Genomic DNA, 27,172 nt, shown 5'->3' on the forward strand with positions numbered 1-27,172 from the left:
TAATTCCTTTGACAAAGAAAAAGGTGGGGTTAATACTGAAAATATATTTATGAATATTTCTATGCAATAATTCTTAATTTTTTGCTTGTAAATAGTTTATAAAAAACCATCCATATCATATTTGGGGGGATATAAACCTTGTCCCTGCAACATATTCATAATTAGCATACTAAGAAAATAGATTTAGCAACATATCTAATTTTCACAGATTTTTAGTACGTATCAGCAATGCATAATCTCTAGATGTTCTAGTAACAACTAATACTGAAGAGAGAGTATTTCTACCTGTAAACAGCTATAGCAAAAAGAAAGGAAAGTCTAGAAACATGTGACACTACATCAATAATGCCATGTATCTCTACAGTTATGTGAGGTAACAAGAAATGAGTCATGTCATGACCCACTGGCCACTGTCAGTATGTTACAAGTGAGTATACACTACGACTTTCTGTCACACACATGCCAAATTTGTGGTACATGTATGACCACTATTTCCAATTACCAAATCACAAAAATGCCAAAATAGAGGTTGGTTTGTTGTTAAATGCTACACATAGCAACTTTCCAGTGACATGGAGGTGCCCTGTAATAAATGGAGCCTGGGCATCACAATCCAGTGATCAACTAGATGAGCATCAGTGTACGCAATTTGGATACATGTATCAACCAGGTGAGAGTGCCTGGACACTGGATCCCATTAGTCACCTCTTACAACAAACATGGGTTACTTAAGACTAATTCCAACCCAGAACTTTATGTGTCAACAAGACAGAGAAACATGCATGTTGACCCTGTTTTAGGTTAATTGATGAAAGCGTGGTTTTAGAATCTTTTTCACCGTGAATAAGAATGACACATTAAAAATGTAGGTCAAGGTCAAGGTCACAATTTCTCAGTATTCTGGTTAAGGTGAAAATTTTGTTTATACCATCTGCAATATTGTGAAAAAAACTGTGCTGATAACTTTGATTACTAAGACATTTTGTAATCCATTCATGTGCTTTGAGGAGGAATACTGACTGGACAAAAGCAAGATAATATTTTTAGACCACATGTCCTTCTTTTCACCTAAAACGGCTGAAACCATGCATCAGCGGGCGTAGCAGGCTTAGTGTTGAGACAGATACCAAAATAACAGTTCAATAATCACTTAATCCATGCCAATCTGAATATAAAAATATATCCAAATACATACAGCCTTTCATCTAAGCAGACATGATCTGCTAGTCAGCTGATCATTGATCACAGAAGGAAAATGCCTCTGTACAAATATATGATCCGTATGAAGACACTGATCATTATGATGACCACAAGATGACCATCAGCAATGTGCATGACAGGTATTTCAAGATATATTGACACAGTTTCAAATGAGCCCTTTCAAAGGCTGAGGCATGATAAGGACACTTACTGGCCTACTAAAAATTTTAGCATCCTAAGATAAACATGTTGCCAAAGATTTGCTTTTCTCACAAATTGTGAGAAAGACACTTCATGAACACCTCTGACATCAACCATTATGGCAAATGTCTACTGTGTTTCAAGCCCAAAATTTTACCAGTTTTACCATGGCTGAACAGTGCCATGGACTGCTCTGAAAGCAGAAATTTGGAAATTATGCAGACATTATCTTAACCCTGAGTTTATACACGTGAAGAGAGAGTATAAATATTTTTGGTATGATTGAATGAGTGAGTGGGGTTTCACACTGCTTTTAGCAATATTTCCAAATCATCATGGATGGAAACACCAGAAATGGCAGTCACACATAGTACCCTGGTAGGGAAATGAACCTAAATCTTCAGGCTGCCTTAACAAATAGGCTGCCAAGCACCCATCAGTGGTATGAAAAAATATGTCATTGTCAGGCTGCACTTTCAGTTTCAACCACCGCAAGGGTGAACTACTTATTTCAAGGAAAGTATATATATACATATTCTGACCTAATACTACAAGAAATTGTCAAAAGATTCCATATCCTGAACACATTGCATGCATCATTCCTTGTCCAAATTCTCCAGTCTTTGGTATGAGGACACTATTTACAAGATCAAGGGTATCTGTATTACTTCTACATATTTTTTAAAACGATCAGTAATTACACAGACACCAAGGGACCGTTCATGAATAATGGGAGTGATGTTTATGATTTTAAGAGGGGTCACCCATTTCGTTCTGGGGAGGTAGGAGGAAGTCATCAATTTTGTCATTCACTTTGTACATGCAACTCCTTAAAATCGTCATTGCTCCCCCTGCCTTACATTATGAACAGTCGCCAAGAATGCACAGACACTTGCAGCAGCATGATGAAGGACAGAAAGCTTCAATACAAAATCAAAATCATTTCCTGCTTACATCAAGTTCAGGTCTTCACACCACCAAAGATGAATTAACTTCATTAGAATTGACAAAATTTGCAACATAACATATATTTTAACAATACTAAAGAATCAAATGCAAACCTTACTCCAAAGTGAACTTCTACAGTGTTCCAAACCAGTGTTTGCAATAGGCATAAAAATTTAGAAGTCATCATCACTCCCTTGTGTCATGTGAAGGAGTCTTGGGACATTTTTCGGGAGTCAGCTTCAGTTTGGTATTATCATCAAGACATAAATTGTGACTGTTTAACAATGACACAAGGTAAGGCAGGTTAGGTATTTAATCAGCACTGAGCAGTTAACTCAAAAACATTTAGCTTTGAAAAGTTAGACAATGCAATGTAAAGGCCCTACAGCATTGCCTCAACAATGATGCAAGCTTCTAAATTCACTCTGTATTTGAGATAATTTGTATGTCATATACACCAGTTTTCTGCAAAAGTGCAAACACTGGTTACAAAAACGAAAATTCTGACTATCATAATCATTAATACAGACAGTATCAACCATGGATGCTCTGGAAGGGAAGAGTAAGATGTGCATCAAGAGTTACCTCCCTTGAAGTACACACAACCAACACATATTTACTTAACATCCATGGCTCTTAAGTAAAGGCTGCTCATTGTTTAACTATGAAACATCAAGGAGACAGCTATGAAACATATTAGTCAATATGAAAATGGTCAAAATGGTAGAATGATGTCATTCAAGGGTATAATTTCAATCTGCTCTTGGTCATTGTCGTGTTTCAGTCACATTTCAACACTGGCCCTGCAAATATGATTTCAACACTGTTTTTCTCCAATCTCCTCCAAATCAGATACTGTGAAGCCGACTAAACCAGCACTCATCGGGACTGAGGAAATAATCCAGTTAAGACACCGTGCCGGATTGCAGAGCTGATGATAAATGAACAAGTTGCAGACGGGACTGAGATTTTATGTCAACAACTTGTGGGATTGGACAGATGACGGTTTCCACAGCTTCCACTGTAGTCTACTCTGATATGATATCTCTCTGCATCAAGATCTGACCCCCTACATAGGAGTGACTGAGTGACATTAGCTTAATGCCACTTTTAGCAATATTCCAACAATATCACAGCAGGGAACACCGAAAATGGGCTTCACACATTTTATCCATGTGGGGAGTTGAACCTGGGTCTTCGACATGATGGGCCAACGCCTTACCACTGGGCTACACCATCACCTCTCCATGTATACCTTAAACAAGTCTCACTGTCTTACATTGACTTATATCGTCAAAGGTGCACAAAAGCAGGCAAAGAACATCCACTCCCTTCCATAAAACTGGAGGTCCACACCTCCATGCTCAGTAAATGTCTTGATTCTGGTCCTACTTTATTATTTAAATAATTGAATAAATTAAAAATGAATGATTCAATGAATGAAACAATATGACATCAAAATATGAATTGATAAGATATTAAAATAGGAATTCATACAGATAAATGCGTATCAAGCACCTTATTGTGCTCAACCATGTGTTGGTGAATGGTGATATCTGTACATATCATTGATTTTTTATATACACCTACATTGACAAAGAACATTTTCTCCCTCTGCAAACAATGAAAGGGCCACATCTGCTCGTCTTTGTTATTTCATTGACTTATCTGATCACTAGTATTGGCAAGATATTTTTACTATGTAAAATCACAGCTCTACTCCCTTCGAGGAAGGACAGTTCCTGTGTTTCATTCCATCCAAGCATAAAATGGCATGACATAAAATACAGTCAATTCAGTAGATGCTGGCATAAAACTGGACGACTTTGTAATGGCTTGAATGGGGGTATATTTAAGACTCCTGGGACTTTTCATGGAGACAGTTGGACTAATGCTATTTATATGGTATGATTGTTTTAGATGAGAAACAAAAATAAATACATGCAAAAACATTACAAAGAAGTATCTTTAGGTATGCGTAGTTGAACAAACATTTTGATTGGTTTGTTGAAGTTTTTAAAATTTCTATCTGTATATACAAACTGAACCCTCCCACCACACACTAAACCCTCCCTCCACAACAAACATTCCCTCCACAATGAACACTCCCTAAACAGTACATCACAATGCATTACACCTTCCCTCTACACATGAGAGCCACTGAAAGCTCCTTCTCTGGCAGACTTGATCTGCGCAAGACGACGTCCGTGGAGAGAAAACTGTGTCCACACAAGCAGCTGCAGTGCCGCACAGATGATAGGGACGTAGACAAGGAGATGGAAGCAGCCCTCACGATGAATGGCCCTGGTGCTAGTGTCCATGTCATTATAACTCAGTTTGATGGAGCCCCCTTCTTTGCCTGACTGGAATATGTCATGACCTGGGTGGAAAAAGAAATAAACAATAAATAAATAACAAAATAATAATGAGGCATGGCATTTGTGTATGTCCCTAAGTACATTCATGTATGGACCAGATGAGGTTGAGCCTTCATCCTATGATATCAACTTAGTCATGACGGTGGACAAAATACACACACAGGGTGCACACATTCGAAACAAAAACAAAATGAAAGCACATGTAGGTCCAGTTAGAGCTAAAGCTTGAATTCATGATATTTCATAACTCTCCTTTATTGTTCAAAATTTAATGTCTCGAAAACATGCTGGTTAGAAAGTGTTGTGTTCCAAGCTTGCATATGCCACAACAGCACATGAATATCTGCAGGTTAGTGAGCATTGTTCTATCCCACCTCTAAGGTTCATTCCTGAAATATCATATAGCAGGGGGCACCAGAAATAGGTTTCACACATGCATGTGGGGAATCGGCCTAGTTTTTGGAGTTTCGAAAGAAATAATAGCCATTATGCTACTCCACCAAATCAGGTTTCCTGAAAAAACACTTAAACTTGTTTCTTTAGAAACTGTTATTGAATATTTGAAACATTTTTCCTCAAGTGGTGTTTCCTACCTGTCTGCATACTGAGAATCAGTGTTCCTATGAGTGGGGCCAACGTCTGCCCTGGCTTGGACACCAGTGCAGCTGTGCCAAACATGAGTGCTGAAACTGGCTGGCGTCGATCATGGATGACATAGTCTTCATCCACCAGGTCACTAATTACCAGGTTCAGCAGCCGACAGGTGCCCTCAGTGAACACCCGGTTACTACAAACAGATGTCAGAAAGTGAATTGTGTCTATTGTAAGCCAACAGCATTCCAGCCATATCAAGTCCGGGGCCCGTTTCACAAAGCTCTTACGAGCCTAAATTCTTGTAGGTTTTCTCGTAGCAATCATATAAAGGGTACAAGAAAAGTTACAAGATCTAAGAGAAAAACCAAATTGTGATTGGGAGGAGATTTTACAGTTTTCAAACTATCAGGTATTTCTTTGAGGTTCCGATTACATGACCCACTCTTGAATTCTGGTGCCGACGCCGTCTTCTATAACCAGTATGAATAAAATAAGCACACCAAGTTTGTTCCCGGCACCTATGGACATTGATCATTCTTATAGAGAACATCAACATGATCGCCTCAAGCTTGATTGAATAAACAAATTACTTCTAAGAAAAATGCCCCAAATAACTTAAAATCCTACTTACCTACCCTAATTTTTTTTTTTTTTTAATTTGGCCTCATATTTCATATAAACCATTTTTTTCAAACTCAGGTTTTTCGCTGTATAAAGCTCAGGTAAGACATCACCATTCACTCCTGGACAAGACATTCATTTTTTTGTCTACAGATTGCTCTGTAATTCATTCAGGATACTCAGTTGCTCTTTTGAAATTACCCTTCCACTGTACCATTCATCTGCAATACTGGTAAAACTCAAAGTCCAAAAGTAAGTGTGTTTAGTTTTTTATACGGCATGCAAGCACACAGTTCATTATTACCCCAGATAACCATGGCTGCCTGTGGGGTGCTGAAGGAATATAGTCACACGACTTATTCCACTGGGTACCAATTTTCTGCTGGATGTAAAGAATCAAAATCTGGATCAGAAAATCCAGTGATCAACAACACGAACATCGATCTAAAAACGTTCAAAAGAATAGACAAGTTATAATATCAACTCTTTTGAACCAGTGGTCAGTAAATCTATCAGATACAACTTATGGCTCCAATCCTTGAGTATGAATGATGGTGGAAGGGCAACTTACCTTGCAATAAAGACACACAACAGCCATATCTGTGCCGATCCCACCAGGAACATGATGACACTCAGAGTGAGCTTCACAACAAACAGGAAGTAGATGACAGAGTACACGCCAAACCTCCGACACAGCTGTAGGAAGTACAGGTTGTTGATATGAGGAGCAACAAACGAGATACCTGTGACAAAAAGAAGCACCTATTGCACTCTCTGTGATTGGGCATGTTTGCTCCATATTTCATGGTAATGGGGAGAGAATGAGAACAGCATGATACTATATCGATGATAACATCTTGATCATATTAAGATTCAACATAGATTCTTATCCCATCAGCAAGCAGGAGACCCTCTCTTGCTTGACAACTGTATGAGAAGTTGTCACCTATAAAGTGTCTTACATTTCCTGTATTACACCACCGTAATAATGAAAAAGATCAGGAATGAATGAGAAGACATTGCATTCAACTTCAGGTTTACTGCAGATATTACAGAAATGCATATGTAATTGCCGGCTTGTTTTACTCCAGACTTTTATCAGCCACATAACGCTAGTTAATAGGAGTGCAACGGTCTACTGCAGTATCAGCAGAACTCCAGAATTTTATCTTATGCCATGATGCTGTCCAAAAATTTGGTATTTTCAGTTTTTGTGCCTTCATTTTATTAACCTTTTAAAACCTGTCCTGAGATGTCAAGAACCAGAATCATTTTGCCACAAACTATGCAACGCTTTGCAAGACCAAGGCTATTTTCCTGAAAGTAACCTCGCATATTGAAGGCCTTGTAGAGCAGTACCTACCGTACCATAGCAAAAGCGTACGGTTTTACCCCTCCTTACAAACATAGTGTCTCTATGTGCTACTAGAAGACACCATGGTGTAATTTAACATGAACTTCCCACTCAGACATCCCCAAATGCTGAGCTTCGAGCGGAGTAAAAAGTCCCATCTTTTAACAACATTATGAGACATTAACATTCATGCCTGGAGCAAAGGAGTGAGTATCCATCAACAAACTTTGATACATGAAGAAGTCCCTAAGCTTTTAGTCACCTGTAACTACAAGCATTAGTTGCTATATGGAATGTCAGAGTATTCTTATCCCAAATCCCAATCCGGAAAACTGTCACTCCTATTATATTCCATATCCAGATTAAGAGAGAAAATTAATAATACTTCATATTAGGCAGACTAGTTCCACTTGTGATTCTTGCTGCTTGTTAAAACAAAAATAAAAAAAATATGCTCAAATCACAGAAAAAAAAAAATATATATATATATATCAAGCATTGTCACTAAAGTGACATATTCCCCTGGCGCAAATGATCAAATCATACTTAAAAAGGAATGAAAGTGAAGGTCAGGATTTAAGATGACATTAAATGTAAACAAACATATGACCTGAGTCAACCCCTCTTGATATCTTGCTCTGTAGTTGTTCAAACACAGAAATCCTTCCAAGACTGACTTTGACCTTGACATGAATGTCATGGTGTATGAAATATGCAAAAATATCAATAAAGAAAACACTTATTGAAAAACATTCATGGGAAGTCTTGAAAGTATATGGAGAAAATCCAGTGAACTGTTCTTGCAGTATGTCACTGACAAGCTTAACATGCAGCTTAACATGCTGAAATCATCAAAGTATCACCATGACCTTGAAAATTACGTGAAGGTCACAAAAATAAACTGGGCCCTGAATAGGAAGAAAATCCAGTAAATGGTTCTTGAGGTATCTTGCTGACAAGGATAAAACAAAAAAGTCTCCTTATGTCCTTGAAATGAAGGTCAAGGTCCCCAAACCTGTCTGGGACCTTTCTTAAACTGTGATGCATCTTGGTACCAAGAATCCAATCGACAGTTCTTAAGATATTCCACTTCGTACAGACGGAGAGAGCCAAATACAAAATCCCCCGCTTCCGGTGGGGATAGAAATATGGGAAGGGAGGGTTTGTACATGCTTTTCTATTGAAATCATAATCGTAATCTCACCTATGAGAAACGAGCCTGTGCTTGGACTGATGGCATCTCCCAGCAGATTCTCCAGGAACAGGGGAAAGAAGTTGCTGTTGAAGTGACAGTGAAAAACCTGAAACATTAGGTGAGTGAGTGAGTGAGTGAGTGAGTGAGTGAGTGAGTGAGTGAGTGAGAAACCATGTAACTTGTATCATTTTGTCAAGACCTCTTACATTACTGTCATTATATAATAGTGAGTGAGTTTAGCTTTACCCCACTCAGCAATATTCCAGCTATATGGTGGCAGTCTGTAAATAGTAGTCTGGACCTGACAATCCAGTGATCAACATCATAAGCATCAATCTGCACGATCAGGACCTGATGACATGTGTCAACTAAGACAGCGAGTGTGACCACCCAATCCTGTTGGTCACCCCTTACGACAAGCAAAGTCACCTTTTGTGGCAAGCATGGGTTGTTGAAGACCTATCCTACCCTAAACCTTCACAGGTCCATTATACAAAATGGCATTCTCATGATGCTTTACAATATGTATCACTCACAACATCATTCAAGCTAAGCAGTTTAATGACATTGATTATTTTAATTTCTTGATAATTAACATAACATATCCATGAATAAAAATATGTATTTGTTTTCCTCTATCCATGACATGTAGGCCTCATACTGTATTCCTTACAGCCTGATGAATACTCCTAAGCCTAGCATGTGTTATCTAAATTCCTCCAGACATCTTGATAATAAGTAGGTGCTGCTTGGATTTGGCCTCCGGGAGAGTATAAATTTGAACGAGTCTGTCATGGCTGCATAAACTTGAAGCCCTCCTGATGACCTGTCATACAACCAATCCATCATGGCTGTGGGAGATGACAGGGCACATTTGTTTAACTGACTTTGCAAATATTCATGACATTAAACATGTCTAAAATGTTCCTTTTTGTATCATAAGAAAATGAAAAACATTTTGGTGCTCAAATTCTGTTTAATAGTGTAGTAAGTGATTGAGTGAGTGAGTGAGTGAGTGAGTATTAAAATTTAGGCAATATACACAATATTTCAAACATATTGTGACTAAATACAGATTTTCTCATACAGAGAAAATCAAGTTCATGCTCATGAAATTGCCAGAATATTACTGAATGCGGAATTAAACCTCACTCACTCACTCACTCACAAAACACTGCTTACCTGTATTAAATTCATTGCAGCAAACCATAAAAAGTTTTTCTGTGAAAGAAGCTGGGATATGAAGGACCTGGTGGATGCACCTTGTGGAAGGTCAAAGTCTTTGCTGCAAGACAAATTTACAATTTACCTATTAAACTCCTCCTTTTCTGACAGAACCAGGGTCTGAGTTCTGATATATTCTTTATCTGTCCAAACCACCTGTCTTTCTTGGCGGGAAAATAACAATCTGACATGGATCATTGAGAGTTCAATTAGCCTTGGATCTTTCGCCCTTGTCCTTGACTTTCTGACATATCGCCCATTTTAAGCACTCTATCATACACTGTTTGACTAAACATGCTAAGGCTGTTATGATTCGCTCACATATTTGGTAAATCCAACTGTGTCCTTTTATGAAATGTTATTCATGATCACCAGCACCGACTATATTCTTTTTCATGTCAGTTTGGATGTTATTGTTCAAAATGAGATATGCAGAGCATATTAAAGCCAGGCAGCATAATAGCTAGAACATGTAATTTGACCGTAATGTTGTAACTAGTCATTATTGTGACACACTAACACTGTCAACATGGTTAAAATATGTAAAATATATATTTTATTACATAGCTACAAAGCGTGAAGCCAATTTCCTGTGTTCCCTGCTGTGATAATGTTGGAATACAGCTAGAGGCAACACAAGACCAAACTTCCTCACTCACTCAAAATAATGGCACATAAACATAAAATACAGAACTAAAATACAGAAACTAAAAACACGACAACTCACCTTTCCTTTGACACATCCTCTTCATCCTCCTTGTGTTTTTTCAGAAAATATTTTTTCAATAGACTTGAGCTTAACAAAAAACCCACAAATGACATAACAGCCAGTATACCACAAAACTTTCGAAAAGATGATAAGTCATCCTTATTCCAAAAGGCGTAGGACATAAACACGGATGCTGATCCCATTGCAGAAAAAACTGAGCATTTAAAGTTTAAACTGGTCCGAATATCAGCCGAGACAGACAGATCGGCTAGAAGGGCGGAATGATGTAAGTCCAACATAGTCAGGAAACCATCATAAAGGCACAAACACACTACAAACTGAAGCCAGGGATAGGCCCAAGGGATCCAAAACGCTAAAAATGATAATGCAAAGAGTGGACCATTGATTTGTAAAGCGCTGAATCTTCTCATGACGATTTCATACTGTGATGTTTTTCCTGAATTATTCAAATACTTTCGATCACTAAGCCATCCAAATAAGGGATCGTTTAGAGAGTTCCACACGAGGAAAACGCCCTCGCCCACCCAGAAAGAGTATTTGTCGATCTTGTAGACGGAGACGAACATGTCAACATGGTATAGGAGAAAGATATTATGGAGTATTGCCATGAAGAAAGCCATGGATCCATAGCAGACGTCTGTTGGTATCTGGATGCCCATGATTGGCCTTTTCAGAAAAGACGCTGAGTATTTGAAGAACATCCACAGTACAGTCACCCTGTCAGTGATGCTGACCTCCAAGACGGGGACCTAGAAAATGATGTGAAGCATGTGAACATTACATATTTCCTAAACAATAAAGTATTACTGGTAATAATCTATTCAGCGAGACCAATTTTATTTCTTGTTTTATGGATTTGTGTCCTCTGATAACCTAAAGGCAGGAGTGGGGAAAAACTTTTTAAAAAATCACCAATCAAAGTAGTATTCCTTCTAAATACTTAAAATATTTTACTTTGGGCAATTTATGAAGTGTATATGTGGCAAAAAACAATCTAAAAAATATTTTCTTGTAAGCTTCATTTCTGGCCAATATACACATTATGATTTTATTTTTTGAAAGGGGAATTTTTTTTCTTATTCTTCAAACAAGAGGCAGAACCATAAAATAAGAAATACAATTGGTCTGCCCTTATCATGGATGGATGGATGGATGGATGGATAGATGGATGTCAACTTCTATACCATAATTAATGAAGTGGACATCCATAAAAACTCTCTTCCTTATGTGTATCAACTCTTAATGCCATTCAAAGACCTGATAGTGACCACGCTTGTCGTAAGATGCGACTAACGGGATCGGGTGGTAAGGCTTGCTGACTTGGTTGACACGTCATCAGTTCCCAGTTGCGCAGATCAATGCTCATGTTGTTGGTCACTGGATTGTGTGGTCCAGACTCGATTATTTACAGACCTCCACCATATGGCTGAAATATTGCTGAGTGCGGCGTAAAACTAAACTCACTCACTCATCAATCTAAGTAAACTTAGTCTCAGTTTATTTCGTTACACTCCACCATTCAGTCCAACAAAACCTAGTAGAAGGTTGCGCCAGGTAACCTTTCAGCGATCAATGTCTGTCCAATCAAACACGAATCGCTTGAATGGACTTAACCAATCAGACAACAACTACTATTTAGGGATCGGAGGGAATTTAAAAATATTCAGGTCACTGACACAGATCTCTCCACAAACAAAAATCTGCAAATAACACAGTTATTTGACCGCCAGTATATATGCTTTGGGGTTTCTGGTAACATGGTTACCATTAGCTAATATTTCCACAAGATAACATCCTTAAATATCGTCAAAACACTAATTTCAGCGACTGTTTACTCACCGTTGTCAGGGTTGTATGTACACGTGTGCATCATACGGAAGTGAGCATACGCTAAATAGCATTCAGAAACTTTCGGGTACGAACCTTTTCAAGATAAAATGTTCAAAAGGTATGTGCGAATGTGCACTTTCGTGATTTGGTAAGCTGCGACCTCCCATAAGGTTTTGTTAGACTCAGCAGTGGAGTGCAACGAAAAGTACTGAGGATAAGTTTACTTAGACTGACTCACTCATTCAAGGATCTGATAACACTGCTGTTTTTGCAGTAGATTCTGAATTAGGAATTCACGTCTAGAACTAAGGCCAGTGTCAAACAAGGGCTGGTTAAAAATATTGATAATTTGAAAAATCATTGAAGGCAAATGTTTTAATGATTATCAATATCTTTATTGAGTCATTGATAGTTTTTCATTAACTTTTCTGTTAAATGTTAATTTAATCACAAAACACAAACCTGGGTCTTTTCTCATGGAGTAATTGTCATATTGCCAAACATTACTAAATACTAGTGTTAAAAAACATTATAACACAAAGGCTTGTCATAATCCCTATGGATTAAGTTCAAATACATTCAGATTTTCATGTACCCCTGTAGAGTACAACATTTTGTCAATTATGAAGGGAATGAAAGTCTGTGCAGTGTATATTGTATAAAATATAACAATCAATAACTAGCAAACTGATTTTTTATATTGAGCGATCAGAACCATCAATTATTGTTGAGGCCTTAGTATGGAGGAAATAAGATCTGCATTTACAATCAGTGTCACTCACTGTCAAACACTGATGCTCCCAATATACAGCCATATAAATCACAGTATGGAAGCCAGTATCGCCATATGTTGCAATACAAGTTATTTCCCAATAAACAGCCATAACAAGAAATGAACACAACTATAGGTCTTTGTTGAATGTTATGTACAATTTACCTATCAACTATAAAATGGCTAAATATTGTGAAAGCTTTCAACTCTGTTGATTCCTGAAGCAGACAAATCAAGCCCCAAGGTGCCATTCTCAACATTTTCCATTATATACAAGTACAACTCTTGATGTATCGGCTTATTTAGTCAATACTTAATTACTCACTCAGCAGTGATAGAAGAACCTTTTCACAAACATTTTACATCATACAAATTTGATAATGATTCCCAAATTTATCCTCATGATGAAATCAAACCTATATCTTGTTTAGCATAATACAGTTATTACCAATATATCATGATATATAAAGACTTGTCAATTTCATTAAGAGGGCACTGTCATGACATTACAAAGTGCAAGTTAAACATTTGCATCAATAATAAATGTAGAAATAGAGAAATTCATTCAATTAATATAAAAGTGAGTGAACAATTATTATTTTGCACTGTTTGAAATATAGTCCATAGTCATACCTTGTTCATAGTTCTCATCTTCAATATGTATTTCTAAAACTACAGCAAAGCATCACATGTACACCACCAAAAGACTTACTTCAACTGATACTAGCTTGCACAAAACACATCATCAGAAAATTCCACTCACCCATATCATGTAGACATCTCAATGTTATGCCCATAATAAGTCTAATTATCTCATCATTAGACAAATAATCAGCTGAAAGTGAAACAAGACCTTTCCATCAGACCTACAAGTAATCAATATGTTGGGTAAGTCAGACTTTACAAACCACTAAATACGCTAGTTACAGGTCAGACACATGCCGTATGTAAACACAGTAAATCGATCAGCTGTGTGTCTATAACATGTAGAGGCGACCTTGACATTGGGATCATGATCATCATGGCGATGTAGCAGGAAGTAATAATATCACTTCTGTCAACACTATGATCAGATCATGTTGACTTTGCCAGCACATCTGAATTAGTTGAAGTTTGTTTAAGATATGATATCTTCAAAGAGCAAAAACATAAGTTCAATGGTGGCTATGTATAATACCCATAATTGCCAGTTGATAAAACTGTAAAATATGTTATATTTGTACGCTGACAATTAGGTGCCTCATTACAAGGGTATGGGTTCAAATCCCAGATGAGCTTAACCTCCCAAGGTGAGTGATTGAATGATATTTTATACCACTTTTAACAACATTCCAACAATTTCACAGCAGATGGTAACCATGAAAATGCCTCATACCTTGTGCCCATTTTGGGAATTGAACCTGACTTTCTGGTGAACAAGCAAATGCTTCAACCACTTGGCTACCCCGACATCACAAACAAATAGGACTAGGATCTCTATCTTACTGAGAAAAATATTACATTTGCCTACATTCTGAATGGTATTCTGTATTCATGTGAAAGATGTGTTCTGTAATGTGACAGATGCATCAAGTATCAAGACACTGAAAACATTTCGCCCTTCAACACTGGGGTAATGAGAAAGTCATTTGAAATTTTATACTGTTTTACATGAATGTCAAACATAAATGCCAATGCATCACAAACACAGAATAACAGTGATTGGCAAAAAATAATTTACAAAGCTGCTGACATTAAACTCTCAAAAAAAAGCATGTCATTACCTGGCCTCCTTTCAGTTAGCATAATGTGGGCTTGACGAGAATTAATCATTCCACAATCTGACTGGCAGTATCTCCAAAGGGTCTATTTGTTTGGGTATGCAGACACATGAGTTACTGCTGTAATCTTATCTTCCTTCTGTGGTATCGCAATTGATTCTAATATGACTGACTTTAAGAAAGTCAAGCCTAACCTTCCGATGTGCTAATTAACTACTGAAGACGTGGTCTCACATTCTCCCGACAAAATCTACAAACATCAGTAAACAATGCCAGGTGGGAAGAAAAATAGCAAATCAAAAGTCATCCAAACTGGTCAGCCTTCTCCTCAAAAGTCAAATTTGAATGAAGTTTTACAAACCAGGAGTAAAACAATTGAAATGGAGAGTGAATCGACTGAAGGCCAGGTGACTGAAGTGAATATGCCTACCCTCACATGTGAGTTAAAACAATTTAGCACTGATTCGCTGAACCAACAAACAAGCTAACCGACAAACTTGTCTCTATTAAATGTGAAGTGAACTTGTCAAAACAGATGAAATTGTTCGTACAGCAGAGTATAATTCGGACGCTATAAATGCAAACAGTTCAGAAATCGATCACTTCCAAAAGGAAATCACTAATCTACATGAAGATATGAGCAGACATCTTTTAATCTAAGAGACACATTTCCGCAAGACAAACCTTTTAGTCTATGGAATCCCAGATGACAAAGATGCATACAAAGAATTTCGTGAACTTTGCATAACACTTGGCTTAACGGATGTTGACAACATGCAGATGGTGAATGTGCATCATCTGCCAAGACAGAGTACCAACCCTAGAACCTCACAAATGCCAAAACCGATTGTGGCAAAATTTGTCACCATGTTTGACTGACAGTCAGTGATGAATGCAGTTTATAAAAACAATTCTATTCTTCGCAAATGGAAAATAACAATCCAAAGCGATCTACCTGTTCTCTTGAAACAATTCAGAGGCAAGCTTGCCAATAAGGCATATGAACTTTGCAAAAAACTTCAATGCATGAACAAAGATCATAGAAAAGGGCATACACATAACTCTACACTACAGGAAACATGCAAGCTATCCGTGAAAGTCTATCGGTCTAAAAGAAATCCCATTGATGCAAACACCTTTAGTACATGAAGTTTGATAAAGTGTCTGCCACTCTACCTATCTCAGAACTACCATTTATTTCTACAACCACTGTCTACCTGGGCCAACATCCGAACTGACATACATGACTTACAAATTCCCACTAACACCACGCTAGAGGCAGCACGATATATAGTCCCAGCTCTATGTCCAAGGTGCTGACACACAGTTGAACATTTTTTTACATCATATGAGACAGAGTTGTAAAATATGACCCCCTTCCCCTTGTTTGTTACATATATTCCCTGCTTGAGCTGCTGACATATTGTTTAACATTGTTTATATCATGTGGGCTGTAAAATATGTCACCCAGCTTTGTGTTCTATATATATTCCTTGTTCTATGTTTGAGCACTGTCTATTCTAGGACGCGCGATTGCGCGATTCATGCCAATAATGATCAAATCGTGCCTCATAAAAATTATGAGGAAAAAAGCTTTATATTGATAAGGAATGACTTTTTAAATCAGAGTCGGCCACAGAGTCAAGTCAGTCTAAGTAAACTTATCCTCAGTACTTTTCTTTACACTCCACTACTGAGTCTAACAAAACCAATGGGAGGTCGTGTCCGGAAACCTTTGAGATTGACCAATCAGAACACAGCTTACCAAATCGCGAATGTGCATGTTCGCACATACATTTTGAGCTTTTTATTTCAAAAGGTCCGTACCCGAACGATTCCGAATGCTATTTAGCATACGCTCGCTTCCGGGTACATGGCGTACATGACAACAGTGAGTAAACAGTCACTGAAAATAGTGTTTTTGGCAATATTCAAGGATGTTATCTTGCGAAAACATTAGCTAATGGTAACCATGTCAACAGAAACCCAAAAGAGTATATACTGCTGGTCAAATAACTGTGTTATATGTGGACTTTTGTTTGTGGAGAGATCTGTGTCAGTGACCTGAATATTTTGTAAGTCCCTCCGATCCCTAAATAATAGCCGTTGTCTGGTTGGTTAAATCTATTTAACCATCTCGCGTTTGATTGGACGGACATTGGTCGCTCAAATGTTACCTGACACGACCTTCTACTAGGTTTAGTTAGACTCAGTGGTGGAGTGTAACGAAATACATTGAGACTAAGTTTACTTAGACTGAGAGTCAAGTTCAAGTGACAACATGTAAACATAACAGAGTAAGCTCCCTTGGTTAAAACCACTATCAGCACTGGGGAAACTTAGACTATGAACTCTAAACATAGTGCTTGTGTGTAGCACTTGAAAAACACAGTTTCGTCGATCTTTTTTAGAACATCAGTTCGTTTTAGATTCATTTTCTAATTCAAGCAATATTATCACTTGACAACAAATACGAATACGAAATTCTTATTTACAACGGTTGTGTTAATTCGGCGTGAATAATGCCACGCAAAAGAATGAGAATAACTGACTTTTTGGACAAAATACCACTGAGAAAGCAACAGTGTCCGCCATGTCTCCCCAGACCGATACATCTGTTAGGAGACGTGTGGTGAATCGAAAGGTGAGCAAAACCCCGAGACTGACCCCGGTCCCTCAGACTCTAAAAATAAAAAACAAGTGTTTTTCAGAAAAAAATGGTTGCAAGAAAGGCCATGGCTCTCTCAAAATGAGCTTGGTGCTATGATATGTGACTATTGTACCCAAAATGAAATGAGCAATAGTTTCACTGGTGGTGGTTGCAATAACTTTTGTACATCCACACTATTTTGAAAGACGGTAATACAGGTATTCCCCACTACATTTTCCAAATCCCCCCCTCCTTATTTTGTAATGGGGAGACAAATCCCCCCTAGATTTTCAGTTCTAGAATAGACACTGTTTGAGCTGCCGACATATTGTTGAAAATTTATTTACATCATGTGGGCTATAAAACATGTCACCCACCTTTGCATGTTACATACCCCATGCTCTATGTTTGAGCTGCCGACACACTGCTGAACATTTTTTTCACATCATGTGAGTAGTAAAATATGAGCACCACCTTTGTGTGTTATGTGTATTCCCTGCTCAGTCGGAGCTGAGGACACATAATTCTGCATTTACTCATATCATATGGAATGTGAATAATATGTTACATAAAATGCTTTCCATATCCTGCTACACACAATCATTGATAAATGAGACCATGAAACTGATCTAAAACATGTCCCAAACACATTTGTTTGCTCTACCAGAGTCTACTCACCACAATTTGACTACTGACATCATAGAGTGAGCGAGTTAACTTTTATAATCACTTCAAAATATTTAGGGCACAGCATGATTAAGGAAGTCATATACTTGTTTTAAATTCAGTTGACAAAGGACAGTGAAACACTTAGAAAGGTACAGATTTAGATATATGATAGCAAAGAACTTAAAAATGAGACATGTCATCCGTTCCCAACTGTGCAGATCGATGATCATGCTGTTCATCACTGGATTGTCTGATCCCAACTCAATTATTTACAGACCACTGCCATATAGCTACAATATTGCTGAATGCGGTGTAAAACTAAACTAACTTACTGTTGCTGAATGGCGAATAATACTATCAATGCCTTTATTACTACAATCACTCTTTTTTTATCATATGGCCTCTGTGATACCTGTAACTCTACTATCTTGTCACATGGGGAGCCCACCCTTCCAAACTTTGACAACTCGAAGGCAGCCATTAACTCTCAGTATGTATCCTTGGTAAATGACAGCCTTAGCTATTGCAGCATTTATCCAGAACAGTTGAAGGCCGCTGTTGAATACACAGCAAATGTCAGTCCGAATTCCAAACTTGAAATTAAACTGTTCAAAACTCTGTTAGCTGCAGTTATAACAAACACTACTGTTTTATAGACATGTACTTGCAACAAGAACAATAAACAAGACAAAACTGAAGTGGCCTTAATCCTTACATTTCATTCCTGATTACTGAACTGAAAGCAAAGTTTAATCATATAGTTAAATACCTACAGTATTTACTTGAGAAGGAACTAAGAAAATCAATTATTTACTGAGCAAATATACATTACTCCCAATCAACCTCAAAGGCAATTAGATGGAATCCCAGATAAACCCATCTTACCCACAAGAACTGATCAGACAAAGGCTTCAGGCAAGTTATCAGTAATGTAGGCTGAGTTAAATACCAGCCATCATGAAGACCCCCAGGACATCTAGGTGTGGCAGTCACCTAGTACATTACTACAGTCATAATGTCACACTGCTACATGAACAGAACTAATCAACATACACTCACTGAAGGAGACCCTAAAGGATGAGCAAACACTATTACACACAGCCAATTAGATCAGTAATGGGCTCACTACATTGATTAATTGATAACAATCTGTATAAAGCTTCTGTTAATCAGATTACAACATAAATTTTGTGCTTGAATGGTTGGTAATGATAAAGCGTTAGTGTTTCTATAACACCATGCCTTGCGTGTAGAAAATGGTGTCAATGTAGATAAAATGCTGATTTCTTCTTGTTAGAGCTCTTATCAATGTTATCTATAAAAGGTTGAACTAATGATTTATGGCGACCTGATACAGTCCCTGTATCAATTTTAGACTTGACATTTATTACCCTGTCTTACCCTAAAGCACGGATACCACACAATATGTTCCTAATTTCCTGGATAAGACATTTTTCTACCATAAAAGTACTTATTAATAGTTTTATTGATATACATTATTTCATGTGTGGAAGCATATAAGCATATAAACAAAGTGGCATTACAACATCTTTCAGAAATGTTCCTAATAGTGGTTTTCCGATAATTGAAAATAATAATAAATTGATCAAAAGTAGGATTAAAAATAACTATCAATTGGAGTAATCATATTTCCGATTATTTGGCATTTTGCTGTTTCAGTACAACACACTTGAATGAAATAAACTAGCTAATAAATTTGACAAAATTCACAAACATGCTCTTCACAGCGTAAAGCTATGCGCTTTGTAAAATTGTCACCACTTTTATTATTACAATTTCAGATCACGATGATGATTTTAGGGGGGTCACCCTTTTTGTTCTGCGGAGGCAGGGGGGATCATCAGTTTTGTACACAGATACTGGGGGAGGGGGACATTCACATTGTACATGATTCTCCATAAAAATCATCATCCACCCTAACCATAAATTATGAATGGGCCCCAGACTGGAGTCCACATCTTCAATATATTCGCTGACTAATCCAAACTCAAATATCATCCCAACACAGGGTTTTACCAGCACAAAGATGTGTGTCCAAAACATGCATATGAATTCGAACCCGCTGGCATTTCCAAGGGAGACAACTCTGCAGTGATGATTTTGGCAGCTGGGTGACTCATATTTACAGGTCTCTGCTTCCTATAGCTGGGGCTCATGAAACTCTGTGTTAGAACTAGTCATCAGCAACCCATGCTGGTCTTAAGAGGTCACTTATGGGATCCGGTGGTCAAGTTCACTGACGTAGATTGACACATCATATGCCAGTTGCGTAGATTGATGCTCATGCTGTTGACCAGTTGATTGTCGGGTCCACACTCTATTACTTACAGACTAACACAACATAGCTGAAATATTGCGAAGTGTGGCATTAAAATACTAACAAACCAACCAATCCTATTGTAATATGTCTCAACGTGGCATGATACATATTTAAACCTCAATGTAAGGTTTAAGGTTGCCTCTGTTTAAGGCAATGGGGAAACTTGTGGAGTGGTGACTGGTTCGCGGTATCAGAATTAGCAATTTTAACTTAAGCCAAGTCAAGCAACTACTGAACATGGAGAGACTAAAAATCAAACCTTCAAACCACCAAGTAAGTCACTACTGATCAGAATCGACACAGGAAAAAACAACATACCAAATGCAGGAAGACACACTAAAATACCAGGAGCATGCTGACAGTGCATCAAGGGTAGTGGAGTACACTGGTGTAGTGATTAGCATGCTAGCCTCTCATGCCAAAGGCCTGGGTTCGAATCCCTTCGTCTCATACTGTGGCAAGGCACTTCTTCCACATTGCAGTCAGTCCACCCAGCTGTTTAAAATGGGTACACAGGGATTGGGAAAGGCAGGTGCCATGCGCCATTTAGCACATTAGAATAAAAAATGTACCATTAAAATTGTGAAGTTCACTACTGACACCACTGGGCAGTGGACCATTCTAAATTCAGAAAATGGCTAATAATCCTAAAAAAGGCACATTGTGAAAGTTATCTATGCCAATCCCTGGGTACATGAGAAGTAGACATACAGACCAAGACCTGGACGTAGCACTTAGTTGCAGCTTTGAAAGTATAATTCCATCAGGATAAAAATGTAAACCAGACAGCAGCCTCACGTTCGATATATGGCACAAAAATTAGCATAATTAGTCAGTGGTCAAAAGTCTGTTCACACTGGTGATGTCACGGCTATTTATAGACCTCATTTTTCAGAACTTAGAGATATGACCCTGTGCTCATTTTTCAGAACTTAGAGATATGACCCTGTGCTCTTAGGACATCTCAGAGTCATCTTGGCAAACTGTCATATAGACGATGAATGTAACCGGGATTAAACACAGTCCAAATGTCATGCACCACATGGTTGAGACCTTCTCTCAGGTTAATGTAAACTAATCTTACCTTGAGTTGATATGTAACAGTTTTCAACACATTTTCAATAACATTGAGATCTGGGCTTTGTGGGGCAAAGTTTGAATATGATTTCCCTGGTTTGTCAATGGTTACACTGAACGCACACATGACAAGGTGCAGTGTCTTCTTGGAAAGTTCAAATGTGGTTGACAAAATTCCTCGCAACTACAGGCCACAAGTAGTTATCAAGAATGTCAATGTTCTTATCACGTTGCCATCAGCAACAGTTAATGTTCCCACACCATACGCCAACACACACCCCTAAACAATGACCGTTCATGACCGACACGAATCCCCAAACAATCAGTTCACAACCGCTCATCTAACTTTCTCCATAAATGAACTTTTCTGTCTTTCCCATTCTGGACTTGTGTCTCATCACTAAGAATGATGTTATGCCACTTATGTCGTCCCCAGTGCAATTTTGGCCAACAAAACCAGCATCTCTTCTCTCTATTAACATGAGAAATTGTGATTTTCTTGCTTACACGTCTACGATACACCAGGTGAACAGTGTGAGAAGACACTGTAGTCTGTACCCGATTGTTGTACCTTGCTGTCAAATCCCCAAGAGCTTGCCAACGATTCTTTTCCACAAGATAAAAAATTTGTTTACTTCTTGGTGATAATTTTTGAGGCTACCCACTTCTTGGTGACAACTTAACTGAAGAACGCTCCCTTAAACGCTTTGAAGTTTTCTGAATTGTTCTAAGGTTTATATGATCTGTGAAGGTCCGGGGTAGAATAGGCCTTCTGCAACCCATGCTTGCCATAAAACGCGACTATGCTTGTCATAAGAGGTGACTATCGCCGGATCAGATAGTCATGGTCGATGGCTTGGTTGACACACGTCATCAGTTTCCAATTGCGCAGATCAATACTCATGATGTTAATCACTGGATTGTCTGGTCCAGACTCAATTATTTACAGGCTGCCATCATACAGTTGGAATGTTGCTGAGTAAGGCATAAAACCAAACTTAATCACTCTAAAGTTTATACATGTCAAATTAACAATTTTGCAGCTTGACTGACCTTATTGATTCAACTCGACAATTAGATTTCTTTGGTCAGGTGTCAATTCTCCGTTGACTGGTGGCATGATAGCAGCCGACAAAAACATAATCAAAGCAAGAGAGGTAGTCGCCTATTAAAGACAAAAACACAATCAAAGCAAGAGAGGTAGTCGCCTATTAAAGGTGCAACACATATTTTGTGACCTGTGAAATTTGTACCCTAAATTGCATTACGATTGGTGGCTTAGCACAGCAAAATGCTTTCAATATTCAACCAACCGGTCAAGACATCAGCAACTTCATATGATTAGTGAACAGACTGGTAGTAGTAGTAGTCTGTCTTATTGTCTCTGAACCATTTTATTTTCCCTACAGCCTAAGAATCCCTGCAGTGCTAAAGCTCTAAATGACGCAAGTCTGGATTTCCCCAGGTTCTGAATCTCTAGTCCCCCTAGGGCTCCTTTTCATTTTAAGTAAGATTTTTTGTTACTATCAAAATTACATATTCAGAGCATTTGTCTACAAGACTAGTTATCAGGCATAACCACTATCCACATGACGGCTGATTCATTCCAAGCTCTGAGGTAACTATCTGAATGTGCACTACAAATTAGTACAATACCATTTCAGTACTTTAGTCTACACTATGTTTACAGGACCCTCATATCACCTGGGGCTATGAAAATTGATGGGGTTCTCTCATTCCCTACTTTTGTAACTCAAAGTTACTTAAAAATAACTCTCACATTCTTAAAGTCAGGCAAAACATCACAACAAATACAGGATTCAGCTCATTAACTTAAATGTCACTTGTCACATCCTAAACTCAAACTTCAGTTCAGTCTGCCATACGGACGCTAAATTGATTCTACTTGTCCTCATACTACTGCGATCGAATGAAATCTACATTTATACAGTTATAATCACACCTCCTGGTACATCAGTGTGAACAGATGACCAAGAGAGTCAATATATGTACTGGGTAAACATCCATCCCCGATTGACAATTTCGGTCCGATCACTGCATCGGTCGAATTCAGAGCAAGCAGACGTTATATTTCCGGCGTTGTAGTTTGTCTTATCGACATTATTAGACGGTGACAAAAATATACACACCTCTCCGCTCTTAGGACATCTCTCACGTCGGGTCCCGTCTGTTAAAGAGCATGAGAATGAGATCGTTCGCAAGCCATGCTTCGTGGATCGTATTTGGATAACACAGCTTCCTCACTCAATGACACGCCCAACGCGTTTACCTCCCTTTAGGGTTTGCGATGAATAGAGTTAATTCCCCTTGTTTCATTTCCAATTCGTCACGGCACATAACAAGGAATTATCGATTTTTATTTCACCATACAAAACCATTAGCTTGAATTATGATCATCGTATATTGGTTAATACTATATTCTTACTGAGAGAGAGTGCAATTGCATATACGAGTTACATTTGGCCACTTTCTAAAAGACATTATGTTAACATATTCTATATTTGTATATAATACCTTTATATGGTTTGGAAGGGATGTTCTCAATCACAACTGAGAAAAAGTGAATTTGAGTTCGGATTATACGTATTTTATGGTTTCAGTATTAACCAGCTCTGGCCGTTAAAGATGTCATGAAGTAGATCAGTAAATGACTGACCTAATATTTTTCATTCATTCATTCGTTCGTCCGTTCGTTCGTGCAACGTTATCTGTATTTATCTTAACTTTCTTATCTCTTTCATTTTCACTTCCGTGTCCTTATTCCCTGTGCTTAAGAAATCAATGGCAAACGCTCCGCGAAATGCCAGAGGCAATGCCTGAGCGCTCCTCGTCCTATTAGGTCATGAATACGATTAAGTGAATAATACATTTCTTTACACTGCTCATAAACAATGCAAGCTTAGTGAACCAAAACAGTTTATGATCATGAATATTTGAGGGATTGTTCCATGAAATTATTTGCTCAGTGCTCCCTTTAACAGAACCTTTGATGCACCTTGGGAGAAAATACGTTTTAACACAGTTTGGGAGGTACACAGTATTTAATTTGGTTGATAATCTTGACTCGGGAGAAAATACGCGTCTGGATGATTCCTGTGGTCGAAGTCGTCTTACTGATGGGGTCTCGGGGCTAAAAAGATAATAAAAAAATCACTGATGCACGAAATTGTCTGGTTTAACCAGTATGTTTGACCACTACAGGCACTCCACTTATGTAAGAGTATTTTCCCCATTCGAAACCGGTCCTAGGATTTAGATTAATGTTTGCCTCTCAGATTTGACTGACAGTGAGTTAAATCGTTGCTCTTGTAATCGAGGGGGAGGTGGAGTAGAACAATGGTTAAAGCGTTCCCTCGTCACGCTGCAGACCGAGGTTCGATTCCCACATGGATTCAATTTGTGGATCACATTTTTGGTGTCCCCCGCCTTAATATTGCTAGTATATTGCTAAATGCGACGTAAAACCAACCTCATTCGTTTAATCGCGTCGGATAACTGAACAGCTGTATTGTTGTTTATGTCTCTATGTGATTCGCAACAACTTTCACGCTATCATTTTTTGTTTGTTTGGGTTTTGGTTGTTGTTGTTTTTGTTTTTTGTTCGTTTGTTTGTTTGTTTGTTTTATTTGTCGTTTAACGACAAACTCAGCACTGCTGTATGGAGCGATATCGATGCGGGACCAGACCATCCAGTGAACATCGAGTTACTCAATACGGATACTGACATCACGCAGTCAAGGAAACTGACCACGCGATCCCGTTAGTTGCCTCTCACGACAAGAATTGGTTGCTGAAGACAAATTCTAACCATTCAAAAGACAATAATATGTAGATAGGATAGTCGGGTGTTTAGAAACAAACACTCACACACTCACTCATCCACCCTTCCATCCAGTTTAAGCAAATTAGAGAGAATAAATATCATCAGTAAATACACATTATAGATTTACAAGTGACATATACTCTTCGAATATGAAAATCTTTCCGCTTGCCAGGTGTTCCTATCAAAACTTTCCAATGGTGATTTTCTTATCTATTGTGGGATAGTAGGGTAGCCTAGTGGTTAAAGCGTTCGCTCATCATGTCGAAGTCCCGGTTGTGATTCCCCACATGGATACATTGAGTGAAGTCAATTTTGGTGTCCCCGACGTGGTATTGCTGGGGTATTGCTAAAAGCGGCGTAAAACCACTCTCACTCACTCTTATGTCCCATGGTTGAATTTATGGAAAGGATTACATTAACTTCACAGTCTACAGTCTAATCGCTGGCTTACTATTATTCGTTGAAAGCATTATCTGAAGTTTAACTAGACAATCACGAAACCCAAGTTTCCAGCTTGAAATTGTTTATGTCAACTTCGTGCATCCAGGAAAGTTGTTGACGCGCGTGCAATTCATTTACTGACAGTTCGTTATATTGAGTGAGTGTGTTTAGTTTTACGCCGCACTCAGCAATATTCCAGGATATAAGGCAGTATATAATCGAGTCTGGACCAGACAATCTAGTGATCAACGTCATGAGCATCGATCTGTGTAATGGGGAACAGATGACATGTGTCAGCCAAGTCAAAGACACTGATCACCCAATCCCGTTGGTCTCCTCTTACGCCAAGTATAGTCGCCTTTTATGGCAAGCATGGCTTACTGAAGGCCTCTTCTACCCCGGGCCTTTACGTGTCCAGTTCGTTATAGCATTAACTTTGTCACTGGCGGTGGACACATGGGGCCATAATGTGAATTCGCTATATCCGTTCATTGGTTATGTTCACGTTCATCAAACTCATCGTTGTTTTGATGATTAAACACAAAAAATATCGAAAAAATCAGTTTGTCACACCGCCAGTTCATTATAAACATAGTTTACGGCATGTAAACCCAACCAAGCTTCGGCCTACATTGAATAATGTCTTTTGTAAAATAAAATATGTTATTTTAGACAATGTGTGGGCGGGCACTCATAGCAAATTCATAGCTCTTGCCTTGTTTAAAGTAATCTTACATCTTTAAGTTTATAAACTCGTCCCATAGTGACTGATACTAGCACTAAAATCGATTCGTGTTGATTTTATACCAACGTAACGTTGCATAGAAAGGTAGTACATGTACATACCCTCGTAGTTCATAAACAAGACTGGTTGTTTTCCAGCACGTGTGCCCAATCTTCAGCCTTTCTAATCTGTTACACCGACTTCACTGTCACAAGAGCCCGTCTCCTGAGGTCATAGCGATAACATGAGTGTCTGTAAATAATGTTATAAATATATATAATATTGGGAACAAATAGCAATGAGTGTTATGTTTCTTCGTATGCATGATTCACTTGCAAGCTATGTACATTAACTCTGATTTCGCGTGCGTTTTTCACTTGCCTTTTTTTTCAACTTTATAGGCTGAATTGGCATTTTGATGACTTGTGACGGTAAGTGCATACCGAAACGTATCAGAATCTGCAAGGGTATACGTTTGTGCGGCCCTAAACCCCGACAGGTCTTAAGAACACGAATAATCATTAGTGGGCGGGGCTCGCACATACGTGCGTTGTTTAGCCGTGTAGCAAAGTGGACATGATTATGATGAAAATCGTCCATTGAAGTTTGATAATAAGAT

At 38.3% G+C, this 27,172-nt stretch overlaps 1 protein-coding gene across 1 annotated transcript; it reads right to left on the minus strand.

The window, feature by feature from the left end:
- Positions 1–3,725: 3,725 nt before the first annotated feature.
- Positions 3,726–23,814, minus strand: LOC137265642 (transmembrane protein 180-like). Its single transcript, XM_067801075.1, has 7 exons — positions 23,695–23,814; positions 10,443–11,194; positions 9,674–9,776; positions 8,501–8,597; positions 6,514–6,685; positions 5,321–5,514; positions 3,726–4,729 (listed from the first exon to the last, which is right to left on the minus strand). Exons 2-7 carry the CDS (start codon positions 11,144–11,146, stop codon positions 4,494–4,496), a joined length of 1,506 nt encoding a protein of 501 aa, XP_067657176.1. The 5' UTR covers positions 11,147–11,194; positions 23,695–23,814; the 3' UTR covers positions 3,726–4,493.
- Positions 23,815–27,172: the final 3,358 nt, after the last annotated feature.

Source organism: Haliotis asinina, chromosome 15 (genome assembly GCF_037392515.1).
Source record: "Haliotis asinina isolate JCU_RB_2024 chromosome 15, JCU_Hal_asi_v2, whole genome shotgun sequence".
NCBI classification, from domain to species: domain Eukaryota; kingdom Metazoa; phylum Mollusca; class Gastropoda; order Lepetellida; family Haliotidae; genus Haliotis; species Haliotis asinina.

What these genes read in the sequence shown, in the direction of transcription:
- LOC137265642 (XM_067801075.1), bottom strand. Translation starts at nt 11,146, where the DNA reads ATGTTCTTCAAATACTCAGCGTCTTTTCTGAAAAGGCCAATCATGGGC. An exon ending in TTGTGTGTCTTTATTGCAAG is followed by an intron (nt 5,515 to 6,513) that starts GTAAGTTGCCCT and finishes ATCTGTTTGTAG; the next exon opens with TAACCGGGTGTTCACTGAGG. An exon ending in GATTCTCAGTATGCAGACAG is followed by an intron (nt 4,730 to 5,320) that starts GTAGGAAACACC and finishes TTTTCCACCCAG; the next exon opens with GTCATGACATATTCCAGTCA.